The 25,047-nt window shown below is 35.6% G+C and overlaps 1 protein-coding gene across 2 annotated transcripts in view; it reads right to left on the bottom strand.

Annotated features, from left to right (window-relative positions):
• Positions 1-25,047, bottom strand: part of LOC134751772 (nephrin-like) — a 267,799-nt gene that overhangs the window by 127,162 nt on the left and 115,590 nt on the right. For both annotated transcript variants that reach the window (XM_063687242.1, XM_063687241.1), the window contains exon 2: positions 18,281-18,436. In XM_063687242.1, coding sequence (XP_063543312.1) covers positions 18,281-18,436 — 156 coding nt within the window. The remainder of the gene's footprint in view (positions 1-18,280; positions 18,437-25,047) is intronic.

Genomic DNA, 25,047 nt, shown 5'->3' on the forward strand with positions numbered 1-25,047 from the left:
CCTTATCGAGGTTCCACTGTAGTATATTAGGGATACGGATACCTTCGCTCAGTAGTGGCGGGTAGAGTATTTTGGCCCCATGCCAAGAAACGACCTATCACAATAAATCAATATTGTAAATTTAACAGACATAAGTTGCTTCAACAAGTATCTACGCGGCGAAAACTTGGAAACTAGTAACACATGATTGACAAATTTCAATAATACTTCGTCACAGTTTGGCCAAATGGTTTCGGAGTAAGCTACTCGAAATTTTTTTGAGCTGCATGGAACATTGCTTTTTGAAAACGAATATATATATATATATATATCCGTTTTCAAAAAGCATATATATAAAGTAAGTATATATATATATATATTTATTAATATAGTGGAGCACTTTTTTTTTCACACAAGACGTTTAAAAAAAGCTTTACGAATTTTATTTTTTTATTTGTATGCACAAACTGAATAATTGGTCATTTATACAAAGGTTTCGTATTGTTTTTTTTAATAAATTAGTGTTTTATATTTTTTCAATATAAGAAAAAATACCCTTTTGAAATAAATAACATTTAACGTTCGGCAGGTTCGCCCACACATGGAATACTGTTCTCATCTATGGGCAGGGCACCCCAATACCAGCTTCTCCCTCTGGACCGCATCCAACGAAGAGCGACTCGAATTTGTCGACTGCCAGCGTATTTCGGAACGGCTTGACTCCTTGGCGCTGCGTAGAGATGTGGCCTCGCTCTGCATCTTCTATCGCGTGTATAACGGGGAGTGCTCCGAGGAATTGTTCGGATTAATCCCTGCCGCTTCTTTTCGCCATCGCCCTACGCGACAACATTACCATCCTCACCACTTAGATGGTTGGCAGTCCTCAACTGTGCGTTTCTCTAGAAACTTCCTGCCTCGCACAGCTAAACTGTGGAATGAACTGTCGCCTGCGGTATTTCCGGACCGATATGACCTTCAAACCTTCAAGAAAAGAGCGTACTCCCATCTTAAAGGCCGGCAACGCACTTTCAACCCCTCTGGTGTTGCGGGTGTCCATGGGCGGCGGTAATCGCTTACCATCAGGTGATCCGTCTGCTCGTTTGCCTCCTATTTCATAAAAAAAACGTACTTTTAAATTGTCTATTTCAGTAGTGAAACTGCAGTAATTATATTTTAACTTTCATTTTAAATAACTTTGCCAAAAATAGTCCACCAGTATGTTATAACTTAAAAATATTACCTTTTACTGAACAAAAAAATTGCGGTTCAAAAGTGACAGTTTAAATTTCGAACGCTAAAACAGAAACAGTGACGTCATATCTGTTCAGTGATACTATGGATGGTATAGAAAGGATCGCAATCTCTTATGGCAGAATTGTTGTAAAAGTGACCGCGTTAAGCTTTAAATAATAGTTCCTAATCTCTCCGGTGGCGCTAGTTAGGCTCTGGGACATGAGTATAACATGAACCATATAAGGCAACAAATAACCCGACCAAATTACGTAGGTTGTTTTTGGTAGAATTTCGGTGTATGGTGGCGCCGCCTAATTACTGTTTTTTGATGGACACTTTTCATACATAGAGATTTGGCTCCTTTATACAGTCTCCACTACAACAAAATTATGACGCCATACCGCGAATAACGAACATCGAAATTTAAACCTTCCTTTTCGTAAAAAAAGTTTAGCCAGTGATTTAGGAAGAATATAAATTTCATACCCCGGTTTGAATATCAAAAGGAGGCCAATTCGAACTTACACTTATATCAGAATGATCTAAATTAATGATGTCATTTAGTTACTCTCGCGCCAAAACGTACAGCCAATCCATACTATAATATTATAAATGCGAAAGTCTGTCTGTCTGTCTTTCTATCTGTGTATTCCCTCTTCACGCGTAAACCGCTGAACCGATTGAGATGAAATTTGGCATAGAGATAGGTTGAGTCCCTGAGAAGGACATAGGATAGTTTTTATCCCGAAAATCATCCTTTAAGAAAGTAAAAAGCGGGGTGGAATTGAGATAATTAACGAAGTGCCTGCTAATTTGTGTGCATAATATGCTCAAATTTAGATTGCTATGAGATATTTTCCAGGCGCTATTCTTACTCTAGCTGCGGTTACTAAGTCCACGCAGAAGAAGTCGCGGGCAAAAGCTAGTATGTAATAAGTACTAGCGAAATGCATTCCCGCGCTGGATTGCTATGGCTAATCTTTGCGCGAGAAAGCCGCCCGCGCTAGGGTCACCTTTTATTTTTACAATTTTTATTTTGCTAAGTAGACTGTCACTCTTTCTTTATTTGATTGACACTGTTAATTTATATAAATCTGCTAAGTTCCAAATAATGACATCATGTCATTTAGTTACGCTCGCGCCAACACGTACAGCCAATATGTAATAAGTACTAGCGAAATGCACGAAAACTAAATTACATCATTTTGATATCAATGTACGTTCCGTATCTGACAGAACTGATGACGATACAGGCAAAATAGTCGCCCAAAATTCAACGTTATGGAATCCATCTGACGTACACGGATCTAGTTTCACTCTGAAGCATTTTCAAGCAAATGTAATAACGGCCAAAGAACAATCCCGAATGTCCTCGCATACCGGTCCTAAACGAAATTGGAATACCGGCCGTGGGGACCATTGCCGGTTATTTGTCCCCGTTTTCAATATGGCGACTGTGGTGCATTGAACATTGTTTTTTGGAAGCTTGAAGTGTAAAATGATTGTAAAACGAGGTTCGACGGGTTATTTTTTTTATTAAGATTGTTAATAGAAATTATAGCACGATGTTATTCTATTGGGAATTTAGCATGCCGAGTTCTGGGATGTTTATATTAATAGTTTATTAATTTCAGAAATCGAATCATTCTGAAAATCAATCATATACTTACAGTTGCAATAAGAGTCCCTTTTCGGAATTATCCGCCACTTATTTTTGGATTTTTTTTCTTTCGGCATTACCCAAATACACATTTACGTTTATAATTAAATAAAGAGAAAGACATTTATTTAACCAAAACAAATTACAGTAAGAATATAAAAACTAAAAGATACTTAAACAATAAACAAATTACAAACTAAATTAAATGATAATACTAAAGTAAAAATATTTCGGACGGGCACCGCCGTGGCGGGGTGGCCTAGGGGTTCATGGCGTTAGCCGCGATAGCTAAAGACGCCGGTTCGAATCCGGCCTTCACCACTGGAGAGCTTCGTCACTTTTTCTTTAATATATGACATCCATTACAGTTTTTAAAAATATTTACATAAAAGGACCTTCTAAATTTTGCCCCCTAGGCAAGGTGCCCATCACGCAGGCGGTATTCCTGCGCTGGATTGCTATGGCTAATCTTTGCGCGAGAAAGCCGCCCGCGCGAGGGTCACCTTTTATTTTTACAATTTTAATTTTGCTAAGTAGACTGTCACTCTTTATTTTAAATAAATGCGCTAAGTTCCAAATAATGTTACACACATTTTACGTTACAGCTACTTCGGTACAGGAAAGTCAAGTATAAAGAAGTTACATTGTTAATAGTTTAAAGTACCATCAAAATAAGCTTGAGTTGCCGGTGTGATGAGATGCGCTCACTTGTGATTCTTTGCAATTATTGTGTTGTTTACGAACTGGATGTGTACCTAAGTATTGTATTGTATATTTGATTATGTAAGTACTGCGGAATAGAGTATCGAGACAAACCATTCTGGTTTAACAATACTTTTTATTAATTACCATGTAAAATTTGTGATTTATCTCTAGTAAATAAATAAAATAAATAAAAATTTCAAATAAAGATAGTTACAACTTGGAATATTCCGTGATACATTATTTAGGTTATGAAAAATGTAAAAAACTACTAACATTTTGTTACAAAGTTGTCTAGCTAAAGTTAAAATGAGAAAAAACAGCTTTAGTTCAAGTATCATTAAATCGAGGCTCCTCTAGCCAACATAATATAAATCTCATAATATTAAATTTATGATAAAAAATATCCACGTTCTAGAGATGAGTTAAAATTTTGACTCGAAAAAAATGTATTTCATTTTACCATCCAAAGGTTCCGTTTTGGAGTGAATTTAATGCCAAATGCATTAAATTTAGAGGCTTTGGAGAAATTTAGTCGTTGTAGTAGTTTTTAAGATAAACATTTATCTTTTATCTTTTTCTTTTGCTAAGTAGGCTGTCACTATTTCTTTATTTGATTGACACTGTTAATTTATATTAAATTTAGGTTGAAGTATTTTTTAAGTGTTTTCCTTTTAAGATTTTTTCTATTTCTTTTAGATATAGTTTTAAAAATCAAAATCAGAAGTATTTTTAGTAGAATTGTAGGTATACACTTAAAGTATATTTTTTTCTGATGTTTACTAACCAGTAACCAGTGTAATTTTAATAACAAAACCTCCGTGAGACACAGACATATATTAAACACCGTTATTAATATGTTTATTATAGTAACCAGTGTAATTTGTTCAAGCTTTCATTAAAAACCGGCCAAGTGCGAGTCGGACTCGCTCACCCACTTTTTAGTATTTGATGTTATAGCAGCAACAGAAATATCGTCTGTAAAAATTTCAACTGTCTAGATATCACGGTTCATGAGATACAGCCTGGTGACAGACAGACAGACAGACGGACAGACAGACAGACGAACAGCGGAGTCTTAGTAATAGGGTCCCGTTTTTACCCTTTGGGTACGGAACCCTAAAAAAGCATGACATGATTGTATAATGGTATCATTATGACAAATTTGATCACACAAAAGTAAATATATCCATCAAACTTAAATGTTATTTAGGTACACTAAATAAATTCATCGTTTCTTTAAAAACTTTTAAAATACATTTTGGCAAACAGTCAAACTCTATCATTCGGATTGAAAATTGGTCGTCATATTTCAAACTTTAAACTTTTCGTACAGTCGCCATCAGATATATCGGAGCGGCCGTGGTGCTCAAAAATATCTGAACACGCACTCTAACGCCTTGACAATAGAGGCGTGTTCAGATATTTGTGAGCACCTTGGTCGCCCCGATATATTTGATATCGACTATACATTTTGTAAGTTACATGTGGGCTCCTACTCGATCGTTATAGGGGCTTTTATTTGATGATTCATGTGCATTTTCCATTTGGCTTTGCAGACAAACATTTTTCAGAGTTCGATTTGTATAATAACTTACGGTTGTTGCGAACGCAACCTTTTATTTGTATAATTCAGTAGCAAAACGCAGCCGTCGGGCTCGCTTACTATGCGGAGGCTTATTTAAATGCACCAATAGGAGCGCTCCACATAACCTGTATCGTGGCCAATTAGATACGAAATCCGATACGGCTTAATAATATGGGGTAACTCTACCGAGGCCGATAGAGCTTTTAAAGCCCAAAAAAAATGTGTGAGATCAATGTGCGAGGCCCACTACCTAGATAGCTGCAAGCCATTATTTAAACGAAAAAAAATACTGCCTTTACCATCCTTGTACGTGTTCGAAATGTGCAAATTTGTTAAAAATAATATAAATTTGTTTAAAAAAAAGGGCAACGATAAACGGCACAAATACGATCTAGAGATACCGATGCATCAAAGGCTAAAGCTGTTCCAAAATAACTGCTACTGTATGGCTATAAAGTTGTATAATTCTATTCCTGTTGGTATAAGAACACTAGAAGGAAAGGCTTTTCGAAAAAAACTGTACAGTATATTACTCGAACATTGTTTTTATAACATAAATGATATAATACAACATTTTAAAATTAATAACTTTTAGATATATAATTTAGCTAAGTACCAAATTTGACATTGATACATATTAACATTTGATTCGTTTTCTTTATTTTACATTATTCTGTCATGCTTCTTTTACCTGTAATTTATTTTTATTTTTGTGCTTAATAGAATGCTGAAGCCAGACATGGGAAGAACTGTACAGTTTACTGTTGGAAAATTGTTTTATGACATTAATAATTAAATATAACTATTTAAAATTAATAATTTTCAGATAATTTAGTTTAGTAGTTTGACATTGACACACATTGACATCTTTTCAACATTTTTTTGTACTTCTTATTTAATATTTGTAATTATTTTTGTGATAAATATTTGAATGCTGAAATTCCGGCCAGACATGTAAAGAACTGAATTTGTACATATTTACATCCTATATGTAACTCGTGTATTTATCAAATAAACGATTATCTTATCTTATCTTATCTAGAGGCACCTAAATTTTGACTACTTTTATCCATTCAAAATTAGCTTAATCACTTTCGCATCAGCCTCCATTATATTACCACCACTTCTACACTTTTAACCGTTTACGTCAACTGTACCTTGTAAAGCAACCAGCACCTATAATTACACGTTTACTTCAAATCGAAGTCTTTTTATTTGTCTTCGAGACCTGCACGGCGGCTACAACGGTCTAGTATTTTATTTTAACTGATAGTATTTATATAATCTTTGTCAGTCTTATTTCACATTTATTTGAAGTGTAACATTTGTTTAGGTCAGCGTTTTAAGAGTCCCCGGTAAGCTCGGCCGAATTGCACTTTCCCATACAAACGTAGTTACGCTCTCATTTTAAAATTACGTGTTGGATTCTAATAAAACTTTGCACATACAATGACATGAGGTATATCTAGGTCTGAAATTAGTTTGTATAGTATAGTTTATAAAACAAATGAAATAGAGCAAAAACAAGTTTTGTATGAAAAATTGAAATTCGCTGTATTTTTTTAACTTTGGTATCTAAATGCACATAAACTAATTTATAGACATAGATATACCTTATCCTCTAGCTTACACTTACTAGCAGAATGTACTATGTACGCGGCACCGCGTTATAATACATTCGGTAGAGACATACTAGAAGAAAACGAACTAAAGGATATCGAACTTAAAGATGTCCTTCTGTTCTGCAGGAAAACAAGAAGATTTGAGGAGAATGGTGTGGGAATGCCGCCGGGACAGTAACCTGCAGCTCCAACTACAGGGAATCGGGCTGAATGAACACGACATGTGATCGACAGCCCGCCTGCTTCCGGCCGGGCGGCCCTACACTACATCTACTACATCTACCTTATCCTTGAATTTAAACTGTTGTGAGACATACTAACATTAAATCATTATCTTATCCTATTGTAAGTACAACGTTTCAGAGCAATCTAGCAAGTCATTTTAAAATGAAAGCGGAACTAAGTTTGTATGGAGAACCGTGCTTGCCGCAGACCCTTAAGATATTCTTTGTCTGATTTATTTTTTGCTCCAAAAATATTCTAATGTAAAAAGCTCCTTTTGCTATAAAAGATAGACATTGAAAAATTTATATTTCTACAAAAATATGATAATTAAAGACAAACTAATAAAATGTTTGCCTAAGATAAGAAAGTTTCTACAGAGTATCATACTGTAAAATTCAGAAACAAAGGTCAGGCTCCAGCTTCACGGACCCTAAACCCAAGGGCCCTTCAGCACGCAAGAGGCAGAAAATGATTCGCAACGGCTAACGAGTTGGAGGGTAGGCAGAAATGTTAAATAAATGAAGGAGCCGCAGGCCTTTACTTATTGGTGTATCACATGGCAAGGCCAGGTATACAAAACATGTGTTTATTTGTTTATTTGTTTATTTGTTTATTTGTTTATTTGTTTATTTGTTTATTTGTTTATTTGTTTATTTGTTTATTTGTTTATTTGTTTATTTGTTTATTTGTTTATTTGTTTATTTGTTTATTTGTTTATTTGTTTATTTGTTTATTTGTTTATTTGTTTATTTGTTTATTTGTTTATTTGTTTATTTGATTATTTGTTTATTTGTTTATTTGTTTATTTGTTTATTAGGATCACCAACAGAAGATACACTTTACATACTAGTATTAACTTACAAAAAGGGCACATTTTTTATTGATCCCCCACTTACAGGCAATCACAGCATGCATTATTATTATTAACATTATTATTTTTGTGTCATGAAACTGTCAGCGTCTTTTGAAATTAAAGTGCAATTTTGTAGCGCTTTTTAGGGTTCCGTACCCAAAGGGTAAAAACGGGACCCTACTACTAAGACTCCACTGTCCGTCTGTCTGTATGTCACCAGGCTGTATCTCATGAACCGTGATAACTAGACAGTTGAAATTTTCACAGATGATGTATTTCTGTTGCCGCTATAATAACAAATACTAAAAACAGAATAATATAAATATTTAAATGGGGCTCCCATACAAGAAACCTGGTTTTTTTGCTGTTTTTTTCCGGTACGGAAATGGTACGGAACCCTTCGTGCGCAAGTCCGACTCGCACTTGGCCGGTTTTATTTAGATCACAAATGATAAGATGTTGTGAGTGTTGTGTGTCGGACTATTGACAATAATCAACATTTATGTGTAGTGGGTGGTTTGAAAATGTGATGTCTCCCCTAAACTTTTCGTCGGGTAGTCACACAAATCTCTGTTTTGACATTTTGCCGCGACCACGACCAGTGAAACCTGTGTCGAAACGTCGGTAAACAAAATAAATTCGCGATAGACCCGATTTTAAATGTGATTTAATCTTTTATTTTTTTATTTATTTTTTATTTTATTTTAATATGTGTTCAAAACGCGAGTTTTAAATGTTATAAGTATTTATCTTGTTTGAAATGTCTAATTCTATGAAATAAAGGTAAGAAGTGTTACAGAATAAAACCTCATAGAAAACATTTGCCGTTTTTGCTGATTTATACGGTACCCAGGTACTAGAGTTTTGTTAAAAACCCTCCAAAGAGGTAGGAAATGATCCCAGCTCCGTAATAACAAATAATTTTTCCCTGAAGTCACGCAACGTTTCCATTTCTGTGGAAATATATATTTTGAAAACATAATTTATGCTATTTCTGAACAGCACTGATGTAATACATGACTTTCTGACCTTTTTGTATATTTCTAAGGACTAAAACATATCAAATTAATTTCATATATTTATAGAGACAACGTAACACATCAGAGTTTTGAATGATTCACAGTTAGTTTCACTAGACTTATATTGACCGGGATATAGATCGTGATTAATTACCTTTTGTATTATTTGTGAGCTCCCGATATTTCGACGCAGTTACATGCAGATGAATTATATCGGGAGCTCACAAATAATACAAAAGGTAATCATGGTCTATATCCAGGTCAATATAAGTCTAGTGGAACGTAACACATCACTATATCAGCGACATCATTAAAATGTAATTGTTATCATATAAGTCCCGTTTATATCATAATTTTAATGTAAAAATGCAAGGAACTATAGAATTACATTCGTTATCTTGCTTGGTGAATTTGGGTGGGCTAATTTGTAGTTTTAATAAATAAACATTATTATAGGACATTCTTACACAGATTGACTAAGTCCCACGGTAAGCCCAAGGAAGCTTGTGTTATGGGTACTCAGACAACGATATATATAATATATAAATACTTAAATACATAGAAAACACCAATGACTCAGGAACAAATATCTGTGCTCCTCACACAAATAAATGCCCTTACCGGGATTCGAACCCAGGACCATCGGCTTCGCAGGCAGGGTCACTACCCACTAGGCCAGACCGGTCGTCAATCCACTAGGCCAGCCCGGTCGTCATAATTCAATTCAGTTTTAATTCAATTCAATTTTTTATTTCGAATCATGTTGATCCATATAGTGTTAATAAGTACAACAAAACTTCAAGTTAATTAAGGTTAGTGACATACCTAACAACAAATAATACCTAGTAACAAATTTTAGAGTTTTGTAATAAGTTTAGTGTGGAATTACATATTAAATTGGTTGTCATAATTAGCCAGTACAGAAAGCAAGTATCATACCCGCAACGGCCTTGTTTATAAAGTAATGTCCAGGTGTGAAATAAAACTAAACAACTTTAAACCAAATTTTTCACGTAGAGGCGTATTTAGATTATAATAACAGGTTATGAATTTGAGCTGGATTTGTTACGGATATGATTTGTTCGAAACGTCTCGAAAAGTCTAGGGGTAGACCTTTGTCCACCCGTGGGAAACTTTCTAGACTTTAAAAATAGTAATAGTTTCTCAAAAAAGTGAGGGGACACGCTTTCAATCAGAAAGGCCGGTTTTTTTGTTTTTAATTATTAAGCAATCATTATGCCCTTGCCGGCCTTGTCAATAAGGCTAGATGAAAATTTACTCTACTTACCAAACTTTTTACAAACTCAAAATGGATATACAAGTACGTACACAGTAAGTACGATAATTACAAGCAAGGTAATTGGCAAGTCGATTGGCCTATGCGTTGGTGTCAGCTCTGCCTACTAATTACGCAAGTTTTCGATTTCAATTAGCGTTACAATTGGCGTGTTTGATGCTCGTTAGTGATATGCGAGTGTCGATGAGTGTATCGATATTTTAAGTGGTTTGAGAGAAGGATTTTTTTGCGCCAGAAATTGAATTCGTTTTAATAGGGTGGTGTATTCCTCACTAGCTAGGAAATTCATACCAAGAAAACAGGCGGCCTACCCAAGGTGACAATCGCTTGCGCTTCGCCATCGTATCGCTTTGTTCGCTACACAGCGTTAGCGATGAGCCTGTTTTCTATGATATTGCGACTTAATAATGATTGAAAAAATAATAGTCTCAGTGAGTGGCTTTCATTTGTTTTAAAGAAGTGATGGTAAGCAGGTAAAAACATTAACAAGACTAACAGATTTTTGTTTAATGCGACCAAACTAGCTAAAGATTTTTTGATAAACAGTGTCTTAGGACTCGCGGTAATGGTACAACTGATAGCAATACTTAGTTCCATTTGATGGATGAGTTTTCACTTATTATCCAAGTTTGCTCAAGATTTTGTGATTATTTAATCTAGATAAATATTCTAAGAACAAATTAAATTATTTTCTATGAAAATATTTTAATTTGTGGTTTTTCAAGTAGACACACTACTATATATACTTGGAAATTTCGACCCATGCCACCGTGGCCGGATAGCCGAGCGGTTCAGGCACTTGTCCGGTAAACGGGGTACGCTGGTTCGTTTCCAGCTCTGGACACTGGAGGATTTGGTCATTTTTTCCTTCGTATATGACATTTATTTCAGTTTCTAGATAAATATATCAAGAAAAACTAATAATTTGCCCTAAAAGCACCTACTTAAGTCTTTTGTTAAGCCTGTCAGATTATTCAATCTCAAAGTGTTAAATAGAAAAAGGTCGTTATTAAAAGAAAGTAAAGAAAAACCTAAACAAAGATCAGTATTTTTTTATTTCAATCTCCAGTCTTTGTAGCAACAATTATCTGTGTCGCCGACACTAATCTTGAAAGAAGAAAGTTCCCAGCTTTTATTTCTAAGTTTTCAATTCGATTGCGGGCCGCAATCACCTGAGCCACAGGTTGGTATTAGTTGGGGTCTTAATTTTAACGAACTTGCACACTGCGCTATTACGAGGTATTGGGCGAGTTTACTCTGTCTATTAGGTGCCAAGTCACAATTTGATTGGGCGTGAAATAAATACAAGTATGATTATCATGTAAATATTTGATATTAATAAAAAAAGATTTGATGGTGTATAGATGTCACAAAATGAGTTGTTAGCGGTTTTAGTGTAAATAAACATATTGAAAGCGTGATGTGTGTTTACTTGTGTTTAGTACAAAGTGAGTTCGGTTGACCAAATGTCAGAAAGATGACTTATATACAAACTCTAATTGTCAGAAAGATATTTGAGCCCTTCGTATTATGAAATACTGGCTTCTACCCGTGACTTCGTCTGCGTGGAATGATGATGATTGATAAAAACTATCCTACGTCCTTCCTCTGGCCTAAAACTCCATAGAAAATTTTATTTATTTATGATATTTCAAAAAGTACAGTAAATATCCGACAAGCTTTGTTTTTCTTGTTTCACGATACACGAGGCAGGTAATACGAGAATCTATAAAATCAACGTGCAATGGTCCGTGTACCAAGTAAGCTACTAGTAGTAAATAAGTGACTATTCACGGTCAAGTAACTCGCATCTTATAATGCAGCCTTAAGTTCAAAGGTTCAAACGTGGATCCAGTGTTGGAAAGTTTTCATTGAATTGATGTGAAAAAACTTATAGTTACCGCAATCGCTAGTCTGAACACGTCTGCTTTTAAGATTGGACAGTTAGTGGTGCTAATAAAGTTAGAAATGGCTTTAAATAAAGTTTCAAGTTAAGGAGAAACTTGAAGGTTATCAGTCTGGGACTGGGACTTAATTATACAACTGGGATTAAATAAAATTATTTAATAAATATTTTGATTTGTGTTTTTCTATGTAGCATGTAGTAGTATTTTTAGTGGACGGCTTGTTTACTTTTTTTTTAGTATAACATTTATTTCAGTTTATAATAATTATGTTAATTTGATTTGAACAATTCTAATGATGTTTAATGATATCCTAATAGTGTATGGTTAAAAGTAAATTGACATCTTTAATATCTTTATTAAATAACTTGAAAATAAACTTGAATAAGCAACCACTACAATTAAAAGCCGATTGGTACAGATATTGACAAAATTTGAATAATTGTAATTTTGAACTGGAATAGATGTTTTATATAAAAGTGGCTTAGTCACTGTTTCTTCAGTATATGGCATCTATATCGGTTTACAATTTATACTCGAATATTTTTTTTTCTAAAGACATATAATTCAATTTTATAATTTCATTTGTTCCCTAACTTGTATCGTAATATCGTCAAAACAAATGTATAAGTGAGTGTTACACTCACATTGTTTTTATTTTCACTGAATCCTTAAAACAATTCGTCTCAGGTGGAAAACAGTGCCGATCATACCGATAGTTTTGAAATTCCATTACACCAACATAACAGATTTCGGAGGCATAATATATTGCCTGTCGATATAACTTAGTCGCCTCACTAGCTACTGTGGAAACGCGCTCGCTGGATATGGCAGCCATTTTTTTTTATTTGGCGTGAGTGACATGTTAAAACATATTTTTAAAAGCGTATAATTTTTACGCAACGCGTAATGGAGAGCTATTTAAATTATTAAGTAATATGCGTATGAAAAACATACATAGCAAAGTGTTTGTTGCGAGTGCTGATTTTGAGTTCCAAGCGGCACATTTCGTAATTTATAATCATGGGCGTAGCGTGAGACGCAAGAGGCACGATGTCAAAAATAACTAACGCAGCGTACTACGTTGGCGAACAACAGGCGAACGCGAAGCGAAGCGACGCGGGGTGAATCGATCCTTTGATACCTATAGAAGTGTCCTACGTGGCTACGTGCGAACACGAACGCCGTGGGCCCGTTGCGCCGCGCCGCTTCGTTTCGCGTTCGCGAGTTGTTCGCTTACGTAAGCCGCAGCGTTAAGCATCGTAGATATAGACATAACCCTTACCTTACTCCTTTTTCTATAACTACCATTGTACCTAGCTTTAAGTGTTTAGTGAGTAAGTTCTTTTTTGTAACTGAGGTGGCGCTGTTTGTAGAAGGTCTTTACAATAAATGTCTTTTCTTTCTTTCTTTCTTTCTTACATACTGTAAGGTGTGGCGTCAATGATACAACTGTTGGTGTCTAAATACGAATATATTCTGTTAAAATAACGCGTACATGCTATTATATACTACAGCTACGTACATGTGGTGGTGAGGCATAGTACACACACTACAATACGGCCCAATTCGAACAATGGTTATAAGATGACACAGCGATACAATTCCGATTTGTCAGTGTCAAAATTGACGTTTTTGGCTGAGGAAATGTCATTTTTGACACTGACGTATTGATAGGTATCGTATCGCTGTGACATCTTATAAGCATTGTTCGAATTGGGCCGTTTCGTATACACCATACCATAGGTATAATTTATTTATTATCCGGTACGGTATATGTTCCGTGTCAGCTCAAAAACAATACAAAAGGTAATCACGGTCCATAGACCGTCCATAGACCGTCCATAGACCGTCCATAGACCGTGATTACCTTTTGTATTGTTTTTGAGCTCCCGATATTCCGTGAATGATTCAAAACTCTTAGTATTTATTAATTATAAGTAGTATCCTGTGTTTAACCTGTCAACTCAGTGTATGCTACAGGGTGTAAAATGTCGCTAACGCTGTCCCTGTCGCTGATCCATACACTACGGTGTCAGCTTTACATCAGTTGTTTGCGACTTTTTTTGTATTTCAGTTAGTTTTTACCGTCTTTGATATAATTCACAAGAAAAGATAAAGGTAAAATCAACTTCCTGCTTATTTATTTATTTTTAAATTTAACATACATACATACATACATATAATTACGCCTATTTCCCGGAGGGGTAGGCAGAGACCACGGATTTCCACTTACTGACATACCTCTTTCGCTTCCTTCACTTTCATAACATTCCTCATACACGCTACCCGGTTTAGGGTGCTCTTGACCTGGCCTTTCTTCAAGATTTCCCCGATCTGATCGGAGAAAGTCCGCCAAAGTCTGCCCCTTCCAACTCCCGTTTCTACCTCGTTTCTCGTTTTAAATTCAAGTCAGGCAACAAGGCCCATATTACATATACCTTAGACTAACATACATATAAATTGCATAAAATTAAAGACTAAACACTATTTTGGCGATAGAACGGCGTGGCTCCGTTGAATCGTCTGGTCTTGTGTCGGATTCGGCAGTTTGTCCGAAACACGACACCCTTAATATTAATTACTTGTTTTCCATTAACTTAATCAATTATTGAGAAACCTTATTAAAGTTTTATTTGCCGGATAATTCCATAAAGTTATTTCAATTTATATTCTTAAAACAAACTTTGAGGGCCTTCAATTGTAAGGAAACTCGAGTTTATGACGAAATCGTATAACTTATAATTATAATTTTAAGTGGCAATTATATGCTTAATTTAATGTAATATCTTTGAATTTGTTTTACTATAGTATATTTAAATTCGATGATTGGCGAACTGATTTTACGAGATTTGGTGTTTCAGCTTATAAGACCAGCGCTAACCCAGGCAGGCTCTCCATGCTGAGTCGAGACTACTACACTAACTTGACCTAGTGGGGCATTTTTCATATTTAATAAATAAAATAAAAAATAATAAAATAAAATAAAAAATATTAAATAAAATAAAAAATAATAAAATAAAATAAAAAATAATAAAATAAAATAAAAAATAATAAAATAAAATAAAAAATAATAAAATAAAATAAAAAATAACACAGCGTTATTCATGACTATTCCAAATTTCAAATCAATATCTTAAGTAGTGACATGTGCTAGACAGACGGACGGACAGTCGCACCATAACGGTTCCTTTTGTACCTTTTTGGTACGGAACCCTAAAAACGAACCGTCCCACACGCCGCGCTTTTAATGAAGTTGATTTTTAATTGATAAATAGAAATGCTGAAGTAGAAGATATAAAACAAAAACCAAAATAGATTTAGATGCCTAATTGGAATAAGGATTAAACAAAGCTGAGATTGGATGGAAATTCCGTAGAATCACTGGATTTGTCTATTTTTGGATCCATTGTTAAGCAAAAAAAATCTCTGGCACATGTATTTATAATACAAGTTTTTTCAGCGTCAGTAACGACAGCAACCGAAACGATTTTAACAACGTTTTCTTATAAATCAACTTTATGGCGTCTTTAACTCAAAATAGGTACTTTAACAATGTTTTCTTACAAAAACACGGCAAAATAATTAAGTAGACGTATTTATTCAGACAAAACAAATCAGTTTACAAGCCGTGCTAAAGTAAAAAATATTAACAATTGAAAACTGAATGCGAGAGGTATATGACATTTTCCATCTGATTAACATAAGATTACCAATTTTTAATAGTCACGTTTGAAAATAATAGTAAGGAATATATCGTAAGATAAGCTTTTTCGAAATTACGTCAAGAATATTTACGTATATTTATCAGTACGGTTTTTACTCACTATTATTTTTAGTCGCTTTTGGCGACATGTTTCGGATGCTTTGGGAATCCATCCTCAGGCACGAGGTTCGATACAGCCGCCCTACCAGACCTTCACTTGACGACTCCATCTGCGGACTGCCCCGCGCCCCCCGCCCCATGCCCCGCGTGCGCAACGAGCGATGAGGCGGGCGGCGCGGGCAGTGCACGACGTACAACCGCCGCGGACACTCGTGCCTGAGGATGGATTCCCAAAGAATCCGAAACATGTCGCCAAAAGCGACTAAAAATAATAGTGAGTAAATACCGTACTGATAAATATTTTGAAATATGTCTCACGATAGTTTAAGTGCGAATATTTACGTATAAAAAATATTGCACGACACGTGTCTGGCACGCTTAATGTCTGTAGATATAGTTGGTCAAGCAAAACTTGTCAGTAAATAAGAACATAAAAACTACCTATACACTCATCCCCTTCTTCTGGGCGCCAGCACCAGTGCAAGTCAAAGACAGTATGACTCTCTCCGTCTACGCCCGAAATGAGACAGTCCCTTGACAAACTATATAGCTTTAATCCGAACTAGGGTTGTCACACATTAAAATCCTACGCAGGGTTTCCACACAAAATAGACCTGACCTGTCACATCCAGTGCCTGTTTAGTTCACGGCCTGACGCCAATAACATTGAGTGACAGTGACACGGCCATATTGGATCGCGATACGAAACGCTATTCGCATTGATTTTGTTTTTTTAATTTCGGTTCGCGGTAGCGATGTGGGTTAGTTTTTGAAAAGAATCTGGATTGTTGTGTAGTTTTATTGATGTGTTTTGGTATGTGATTCGAAAAATACGACAATGAAGAGGAATCCAAAAAATTTAGTTTTTTCTAAAGACAAGTAAAACGACTCATAATCATGTTGATTTTCTGATATGAGTTCAGTATTTTTTTTTGTGATTTTCCTTTAAAAGCTGTTTTATATTTTAACCCATTTAATATCGCTACCCTTAAACATATACATCGTATAGAAATTTTATAATTTTCAGATATAGAGAATATTTAATTCTACGACAACAAAAGATAATATTGTAGTCGAAAAACATTTTTTTCCGCAATATTGGCAATTTATAATGGAAAAATTTAAACATTCCCGTTTCTACAACGCAAGCCGTTAAAACGTTCGAAAAATTCAAATTGAGATATAAAATGGCCGGTTTTTTTCCAATAACTGCGACTAGGATTAATAGCTAGTTTTGTTTCCATTTCAATATAGTAAGAAATATAACGAGTTATTCGTCAAACTATTCGTTTAAGCCGTTTTTCCGATATTAGATTTTTTAAATAGTAATAAGATTAAAAATTCCAATTGACTACAATATACCATCGTATCATGATACAAAAAAATAGCGATGATATTTATTGTTTCTGTGTCTTCTGCTCGCTATTCCAAAAATATAATGTCATTTAGCTACCTATTTTATTCCTCTGATTACGACTAAATATAATTATTGATAGTGTAGTTTTGTCTTGCCTCCAATGGGCATGGGCATTCAAGGTTTGCGTAAAACGTAGCAAGCGAATAGTATGTATATTCATGATTGAGACCCTGTGCTCATTGCTATTCTTGCCTTAGAACAACAAAAGGCTTTTGCGATCTGTGACGGAGTGGCAATGGCAGCGCCCGCAGGGTTCCAACGATTCCCAGTTGTCTCGTTTTATTCAATACTAGCTTTTGCCCGCGACTTCGTCTGCGCGGACTTAGTAACAGCAGTTAAAGTAAGTATAGCGCCTGGAAAAATTCTCATAGCAATCTAAACTTGAGCATATTATGCACACAAATTAGCAGGCACTTCGTTAATTATCTCAATTCCACCCCGCTTTTTACTTTCTTAAGGGATGATTTTCGGGATAAAAACTATCCTATGTCCTTCTCAGGGACTCAACCTATCTCTATGCCAAATTTCATCTAAATCGATTCAGCGGTTTAAGCGTGAAGAGGGAACACACAGACAGACAGACTTTCGCATTTATAATATTATAGTATGGATATTGTACCTGACGGTGACAAGTTACGTAAAACTTTTTTTACTTAATTTGTCACCGTGAGGTTAAACGGTAAACTTATTTTACGTAGCTTGTCATTGTCACCGTCGTCATTTTTACTTCATCAGCACTAAAAGTTCGAGCCCTGTTTATGAACCATTTGGGTAAAAACAGGGGCGTAGCTAGAGGATATGGCGCACGGGGCAGTCACCAAATTTGCGCCCCCTGACGACTGACAAGTGCCCCTGCTGCTGCCTTTTGCCCATTTTGGCGCCCCCCCTTGGATGGCGCCCGGGGCACTTGCCCCCTCTGCCCCCCCTAGTTACGCCACTGGGTAAAAAAACTTACCTTTATCTCCTTTAAGCTCCACATTGCCCCGATACCACACGATCCTAGCGGCAGGCTTGGCGTTCTTCGCCTGGCACTCCAGCACCACGTCCTCCCCCTCCTTGACTTCCAGTTTGGGGTTGGGGTGGTTCGTGATCTCCACTGAGGTGGGGGGTGCTGGGGACAAAAAGGGGGGTAAGTGTTTTATAGGGAAAAAAGTATTTAAAAGGGCGAGAGAGTATTTTGAAATGTCGGAGCGGCTAAAGTTAACGTTCAAATGTTAACTGCAGATGCATTACTGCGGGTGCGGTGGCATCTTCATGTTTCTGCCAAAAAAATAGTTTTTAAAAATGCACTTCATTATCGTCGAATCTCTCGATCGTCGAATCGTCGATCTTTGTCTTTTACTCCAATGAAGACGTAATAAGAGTTACAGAGAAAAAATCCCGCAATTTTCGAAACTTCGATTCTCGCGGTTATAGCCCAGGAGCCAGATTATGATTTAACTTTGTTACGATTTTAATCTTATTTTGATACGATCCTGAATATAGCTCTCATTGATCGGATTAAAATGGTGTGTTAAAATATGAAAGAATTCTGTAATGGTTACTTAAGTTTCCATTTCGTGTATAAAGTGAATTTAATATTGAATATTAATTTAAGCTCATTACATTATTTTACAAACGCTAAATTCTAAAGTGACCGTACCCTTTTTAATCACTGTGGCTTTATGTTTTAATGAATACCCAAAAGCGGTATTCCTATTTTAAAAAATGTTAAGGGGATCCCATGCCCCAATGACCTTCGATTTGAATCCCTTAGTTTTCTAATGTTTGTTGTAGCTTATCATATTAACAGCAACGGATTTTAGCAATATAGTATCCCATATTTACTTCAAAGTTCATTGTTTTCGAAATATTTGGCATCAAAGTTGAACAATTTTAGGCCAAAAAATTGGTTTTCTGGCCATAACTTTTGTGTTAATTAGTTTAAAATTAAAACCTTATACAAATTTTTAGGGACGTCTAAGACGAACCCAATTATGTAGATTTCGTATAAGTAAGATCTTTCACAGCAATCGAGATACGAAAAAAGTGTTTTTTTAGACAACGTTTAAAACAATCATAAATAAATAAGTATTCATTTTTTTCACAATCCGGTAGACAAAAATGGAGATAAAAGATTGAAGAACCGATAGCCGCTTGTCTTATAATTCTATATGTAGTGCAAAAGTAGGAGATACGATTCAAAACTTGTCAAAAATCGATGAAAACCTCAGGTAGCCCCTTAAGTTCTGACATTTACATTATACGCTCGCGCTGATTGGTGAATTTTACCGCGAATGTATCACAGGGTTCACTGATCCGTTGGGTTGTGTTGTGTCGCGTCGTTGCAACGCATTTAAGCATAGTAGCATGTCATAAAAATATATGTAAAACGAAGCAGCGTTGACGCTGCGACGACGCTTGCGGCGAAACAACGCGACGCAACGTACCATTGGAGCCTTTCTCTTAGAGCTACGCCACCCTAGACTATATGGGGCATTTTCTATGAAAAACCTTATTGTCGATGGCGCTTACGCCGCACAGCGTCGCGCGGCATTGTATTTATATCGGAGCATCGTTTATAATGGCGTAAGCGTAAGACAATAAGGTCCCTTTTTATAGAAAATACCACATATATAGCGTCTGGCCAACGTCGGCGTTTAGTCAACTCTATGTAGTTGCTCGGCTCGACGCAACGTTGGCGCAACGGCGCAGTGACGCTATTTTACATAGCGTTGACTAGGCACCAACGCTCAAAAGACGCTAGTGTAGGGTTGCACGCGTTGTGAATCGTGAGTCGTGGCGTGATGTTCGTATCATATCAATATCAAAACTACAAAAACAGAATTCCTCTACGTTTTAAAAGAATTAATAATTTGGATCGTTTTTAATTAACTTAACGACTATAAATCATCATTTAATAGATAAAGAGGCATAAATTTAATATTAGAGGAAAAATGTCGGATTACGCCAATTAATACTAATTGAGGCCGTGAAAAATTACCTGCCTGTATTACTTTATTTGATTTGGAAACCGGGCTTCAGGGAAAAGGTTTTTTCGAAAACGTAGTTCGCGGAGTTGGTTTTTAATTTGATTTTAAATGGAAACGAATATTTTTTGTAAATCTTTTTATTAGCTTCCTGGAACAATTTATTAAAATATTTTCAGTCTCATATATTTTGTAAGGTTTTATTTATTTTCAGGTTGAGTATCGGTTCAATTACAATTTGAAGTTTATATGAAGCTGAAAGCTGAAATGAAAATTGGAAATACACTGTCCTGGGCGAAACTCGAACTTAGGATTCTGGATCACTAGCCCATCGCTCTGCCAACTGAGCTACCGAGACTTCGATGATAGCGAACGTTACTACCATATCACTCATATGCGCCGACAAAATAGTACTGAAATTAAATTCCTAGACTGTAACATCATTATTTCAATTTTTTTAATTAAAGGAAAAAAAAATTGACATCGGCAGAACTCGAACCTGCGACCATTGGAACACCGGTCCAATCGCTTCTGCCAACTGAGCTACGGAGGCCTACCAGATGTGTGCGTATCTTTCCATCCCTTCCCTCAACGCCTTAAGGGTGGTGTATAGACATCTACCTGTAAGAATTGATCTTAGCAGGCACCGGAGTCTCAAGTTATATAAAATTTGGAGTAACGCCCGCAAACGTTTCCGCTTCATAAAAAAACATCTTTATTTTCAATTAAAAACTCATCGTTCACAAAGTGCTATTTGAAGGAAAATTTACTTCTAAAATGCACTAAATATTGTCACGAGCTCAAACGAAAAGTGGTTGAAATGTAAAATGTCTGGCATATTCTGGTTATTTATTACGGGGATTGTTTAGTTGAGGTAAGTTGCAAGTCAACTTGAATAGTTGCTAATCACACTGAAAAAAATGCGCGAGCGGTTAGCTCCCGTATAAGCCACGCGTCAAACCACCTGTCCACCTGTGACCGGTCTGGCCTAGTAAGTAGTGACCCTGCCTGTGAAGCCGATGGTCCTGGGTTAGAATCCCGGTAAGGGCATTTATTTGTGTGATGAGCACAGATATTTGTTCCTGAGTCATGGGTGTTTTCTATGTATTTAAGTTTTTATATATTATATGTATCGTTGTCTGAGTACCCATAACACAAGCCTCCTTGGGCTTACCGTGGGACTCAGTCAATCTGTGTAAGAATGTCCCATAAAATGTATTTATTTATTTATTTAAACCAACAATGTCCTTTAAAAAGCAACTGTATCGTAGTGGTTTTATGGTTCAAGTCTATGTACATCTAACATGTTTTGGTATTGTAGGACGATCGACCACCTCAATGAAGGCGAGCGCTCATATTATTAGATAGATTTGAACCTTAAAACCAATACTATATAGCAGTTTTTTAAACGACATTGTTGCTTTGACACGCGTTAAAAAGAAGCTGACCGCTCGCTTAAAAGAAACAATGGCTTTTGTTTAACAGATTAGGGTCTTAGGCGTAAAAATAATTTGAGAAAATTCATACTATACACACTCCAAAGTTTCATCAACGTTTCATTTCGTTTCATATTTTATGAATGCCTTTCAGTTTTTGGTTCGCTCAGTTTGCTTGGATTGGTCTAGTTCTTACTTCTCACCTACTTACCTATTATTTAGTGCAGTCATATCAGAATACATAAAAGCGGGCAAGATGTTTAAATAATTATCTGGACCTATACTCTATAGTTGACAAAAGATGTGTGTTCAGAAATTATAGAGCACAGCTTCCACAAAAGCTAAATCAAATCTACTCACTTTTCCGTTAGTAAATGTAAACGAGGCACAAGTAACAGGATATTGCCCGCAACAGTTCCGCACCCCTGCCGCCGCACAAAGGTGCCAGGCCGGCTTTGACGCGGCCAGGGAACGTCAACCGCCGGTCCGGTTGTCAATTTGGATATTTTTGCCTTTGTACTTTATCGAACGCGTGGGTGTTATTTCGGAATTTCGGAGTGATAAGGGATGACCCGAAATAATTGTATTATATACACTAAAGTTTTCAAAGTTCAAGATGTCACTAGACATCTCTAAAATCGTGTCCACATTTTTTACACAACTACGTCAACTCTTCTAATTGAAAGTACTTACATAGAACTATTTCTAAATAATCTACGTAAAGTCAATTTTATAATAATAAGAACGGATGTATAATTTAACACATGCGACCTAACAACTAAGGTTTAACGTAACACGAATAAGTAACCTCAACAGTAATACGAGTAACTTTGTATGGAAATATTACACATACTGATCCGTTTGCATTGCGCTTAAGGTGCAGTTGGTTCAGCCAGCAGTTTTAGAAAAATCGTAGTGAAAAAAAAATCTTTATTTCAGAACATTAGATTCCAAAACACATTAACCTTGTGGTAACATAAAAAAAAACACTTTAAACAACAAACACAACAAAAAACATTTTTTTTTTATAAAATCTTTAATTTATTTTTATTTATCTTATTTCAGATCACATTACGGTTGCCAAAAATTAAATTCCCAATCTTGAGGCCTTTCTGTAGTAACTTCATCGATTCGAAACCTGTTTTCTGGATTTTCGCTCGAAAGACAAATATCACGAACATAGGTTTAAACGCACCTTAATAATTTGTAACAAATTTTGCACAAAAGCTAATAATATGAAAATTTCTTCTAAAAATGCGCACTTTTATGTTTGATCGAAGTCATCGATTGTTTTTGGTAAAACTTACAAAAACATGATCCCAGGCACGCGGCTATCTCGCTCACGCTTGCGCTCAGAAAGAGTGTGCTATCCTGAACCCACGGGTCCTTAAAAAAATTAAATGTAAGTCGTTTGGGTAATGTTTGGTTTCCGTGACTTTAAAGATGGCGGCCGGAAGTCGGAGTCGTGATTTAAAACTTGACAAGCTAGTGGCTTTTTCTGTGTTAGTTTTCTGTTACATATTTTAAATTTCTAGACATCAAAAATGGTTAAAATTATTAATTTTCGGATATTGAAAGACATAAGTATTTTATGATATTTTTTGGTACATAAAAGTGTACTAAATATTATTTTAGAATATTAGCTTATCAATTACCTATATTTTATTATTTACTAGAAAACTAGCCTCCGTTTCGTCATCCTCCGTGTATACGAAGTCATCAAAAAGGTAACACCATTAGTATTTAAATAAAAAAAATACATGTTTTAAATTGTTCTATCTATAATACTTTAGGTACTATCTACATAATATATCATTCTTAAGTATAATTTGAACAAACTTAAATATTACACAAACGTAGCCCCAATCAAATCTAACAAGTACTTCCACTGGCATGCGAGTAACTCGCATTGTAACTTGGCTTCTAAATTAACAATGTCCGCCTTCCAAACTTTCAACTCAGATTGCCAATTCTTGGCAAAGAATTCAATTTCCGCACAGTTAACCAATAAAAACCAATAACAATATATTAAATAATAAATTAGACTACGCATCCCCCGTAATTCAATCCCTAAAAGATACGAAAAAAACAACTTCTCAAACCCCCGCCGAAAACTGCTTACCAGACAGTTTTGTCCAATAATGATTTATGGTACAGAAATTGTTGTACAGTTTCTTTTCGGAGTAAATGACAATGGGAGAGCATAGCCCAGCAATTTGTTAAGATTTTCGTATTTTGTTCTTTAGATGAAAAAGGTGAAAATGTATTGATAACGTTTGATGGATGGAGTTTTATTCCGAGCGTATTTTCAGTGCTTTAGAGGTATTTAAAGAAAAATTAAGAGATCATTTTGTAACAAATCTGATCGAAGCTTAGTACGAAATAAAATGATAATGCAATTTCTGTGTTAGGTGTCGTGTCACAAAAATCTAATAATTGGCATTTACTATTTTATAATTATTTGAATGTAACTAAAACAGTTGTAGGTACATTTCAAATATTGTACATACTTATTATAGGTTAGTAAAAATTTGGCTGTTTCATACATTTTGGCTGGTCCATTCTCTATGGGAGGGTAATTTTTTTTTTTTCGTGTTTGGCCCCATAGTAAAAGTTGCTCAGTATAATCCCAAAACCTCCCTGGCAACGGGAATGCACTTATTTTTTGGCCACCTTGTATAAATAAATAAATAGGTACATAATCGCACTTAAACTATCGTGAGACATATTTCAAAATATTTATCAGTACGGTTTTTACTCACTATTATGTTTAGTCGCTTTTGGCGACATGTTTCGGATGTTTCATGTTTGAGTGCACGACGTACAACCGCCGCGGACACTCGTGCCTGAGGATGGATTCCCAAAGAATCCGAAACATGTCGCCAAAAGCGACTAAACATAATAATGAGTAAAAACCGTACTGATAAATATTTTGAAATAGGTACATAGAAAACAACCATGACACAGGAACAAATATCCTATTGTTTATCAAACATAAATGGAATTCGAACCCGTGATCTCACTCTGAATGTATATTTAGCAACAAATCTCTATATATACCTAAAGTGTAACTTTACTATAACATAGTATACATACGTTGTGTAACCCTCCCAGTACCCGGGCACATTGTTTACTTTGTGTATGCGGGTTTCTTGTCAGCGTTTGAGGGTTAAATTTCATACGTTTGAATCGGGATTGCTATGGTAAGCTTGTTTATAATGGTTTTCTATTGTATAAGGATTAAGCGTGACGTTTTCAACCAAAAGGTACCACATTGTCGCTTATTGGTAAGGTTGATTTCTAATTGAAGAAGCGTT

The sequence above is a fragment of the Cydia strobilella genome, chromosome 23 (genome assembly GCF_947568885.1).
Source record: "Cydia strobilella chromosome 23, ilCydStro3.1, whole genome shotgun sequence".
In the NCBI taxonomy this organism is placed as follows: Eukaryota; Metazoa; Arthropoda; class Insecta; order Lepidoptera; family Tortricidae; genus Cydia; species Cydia strobilella.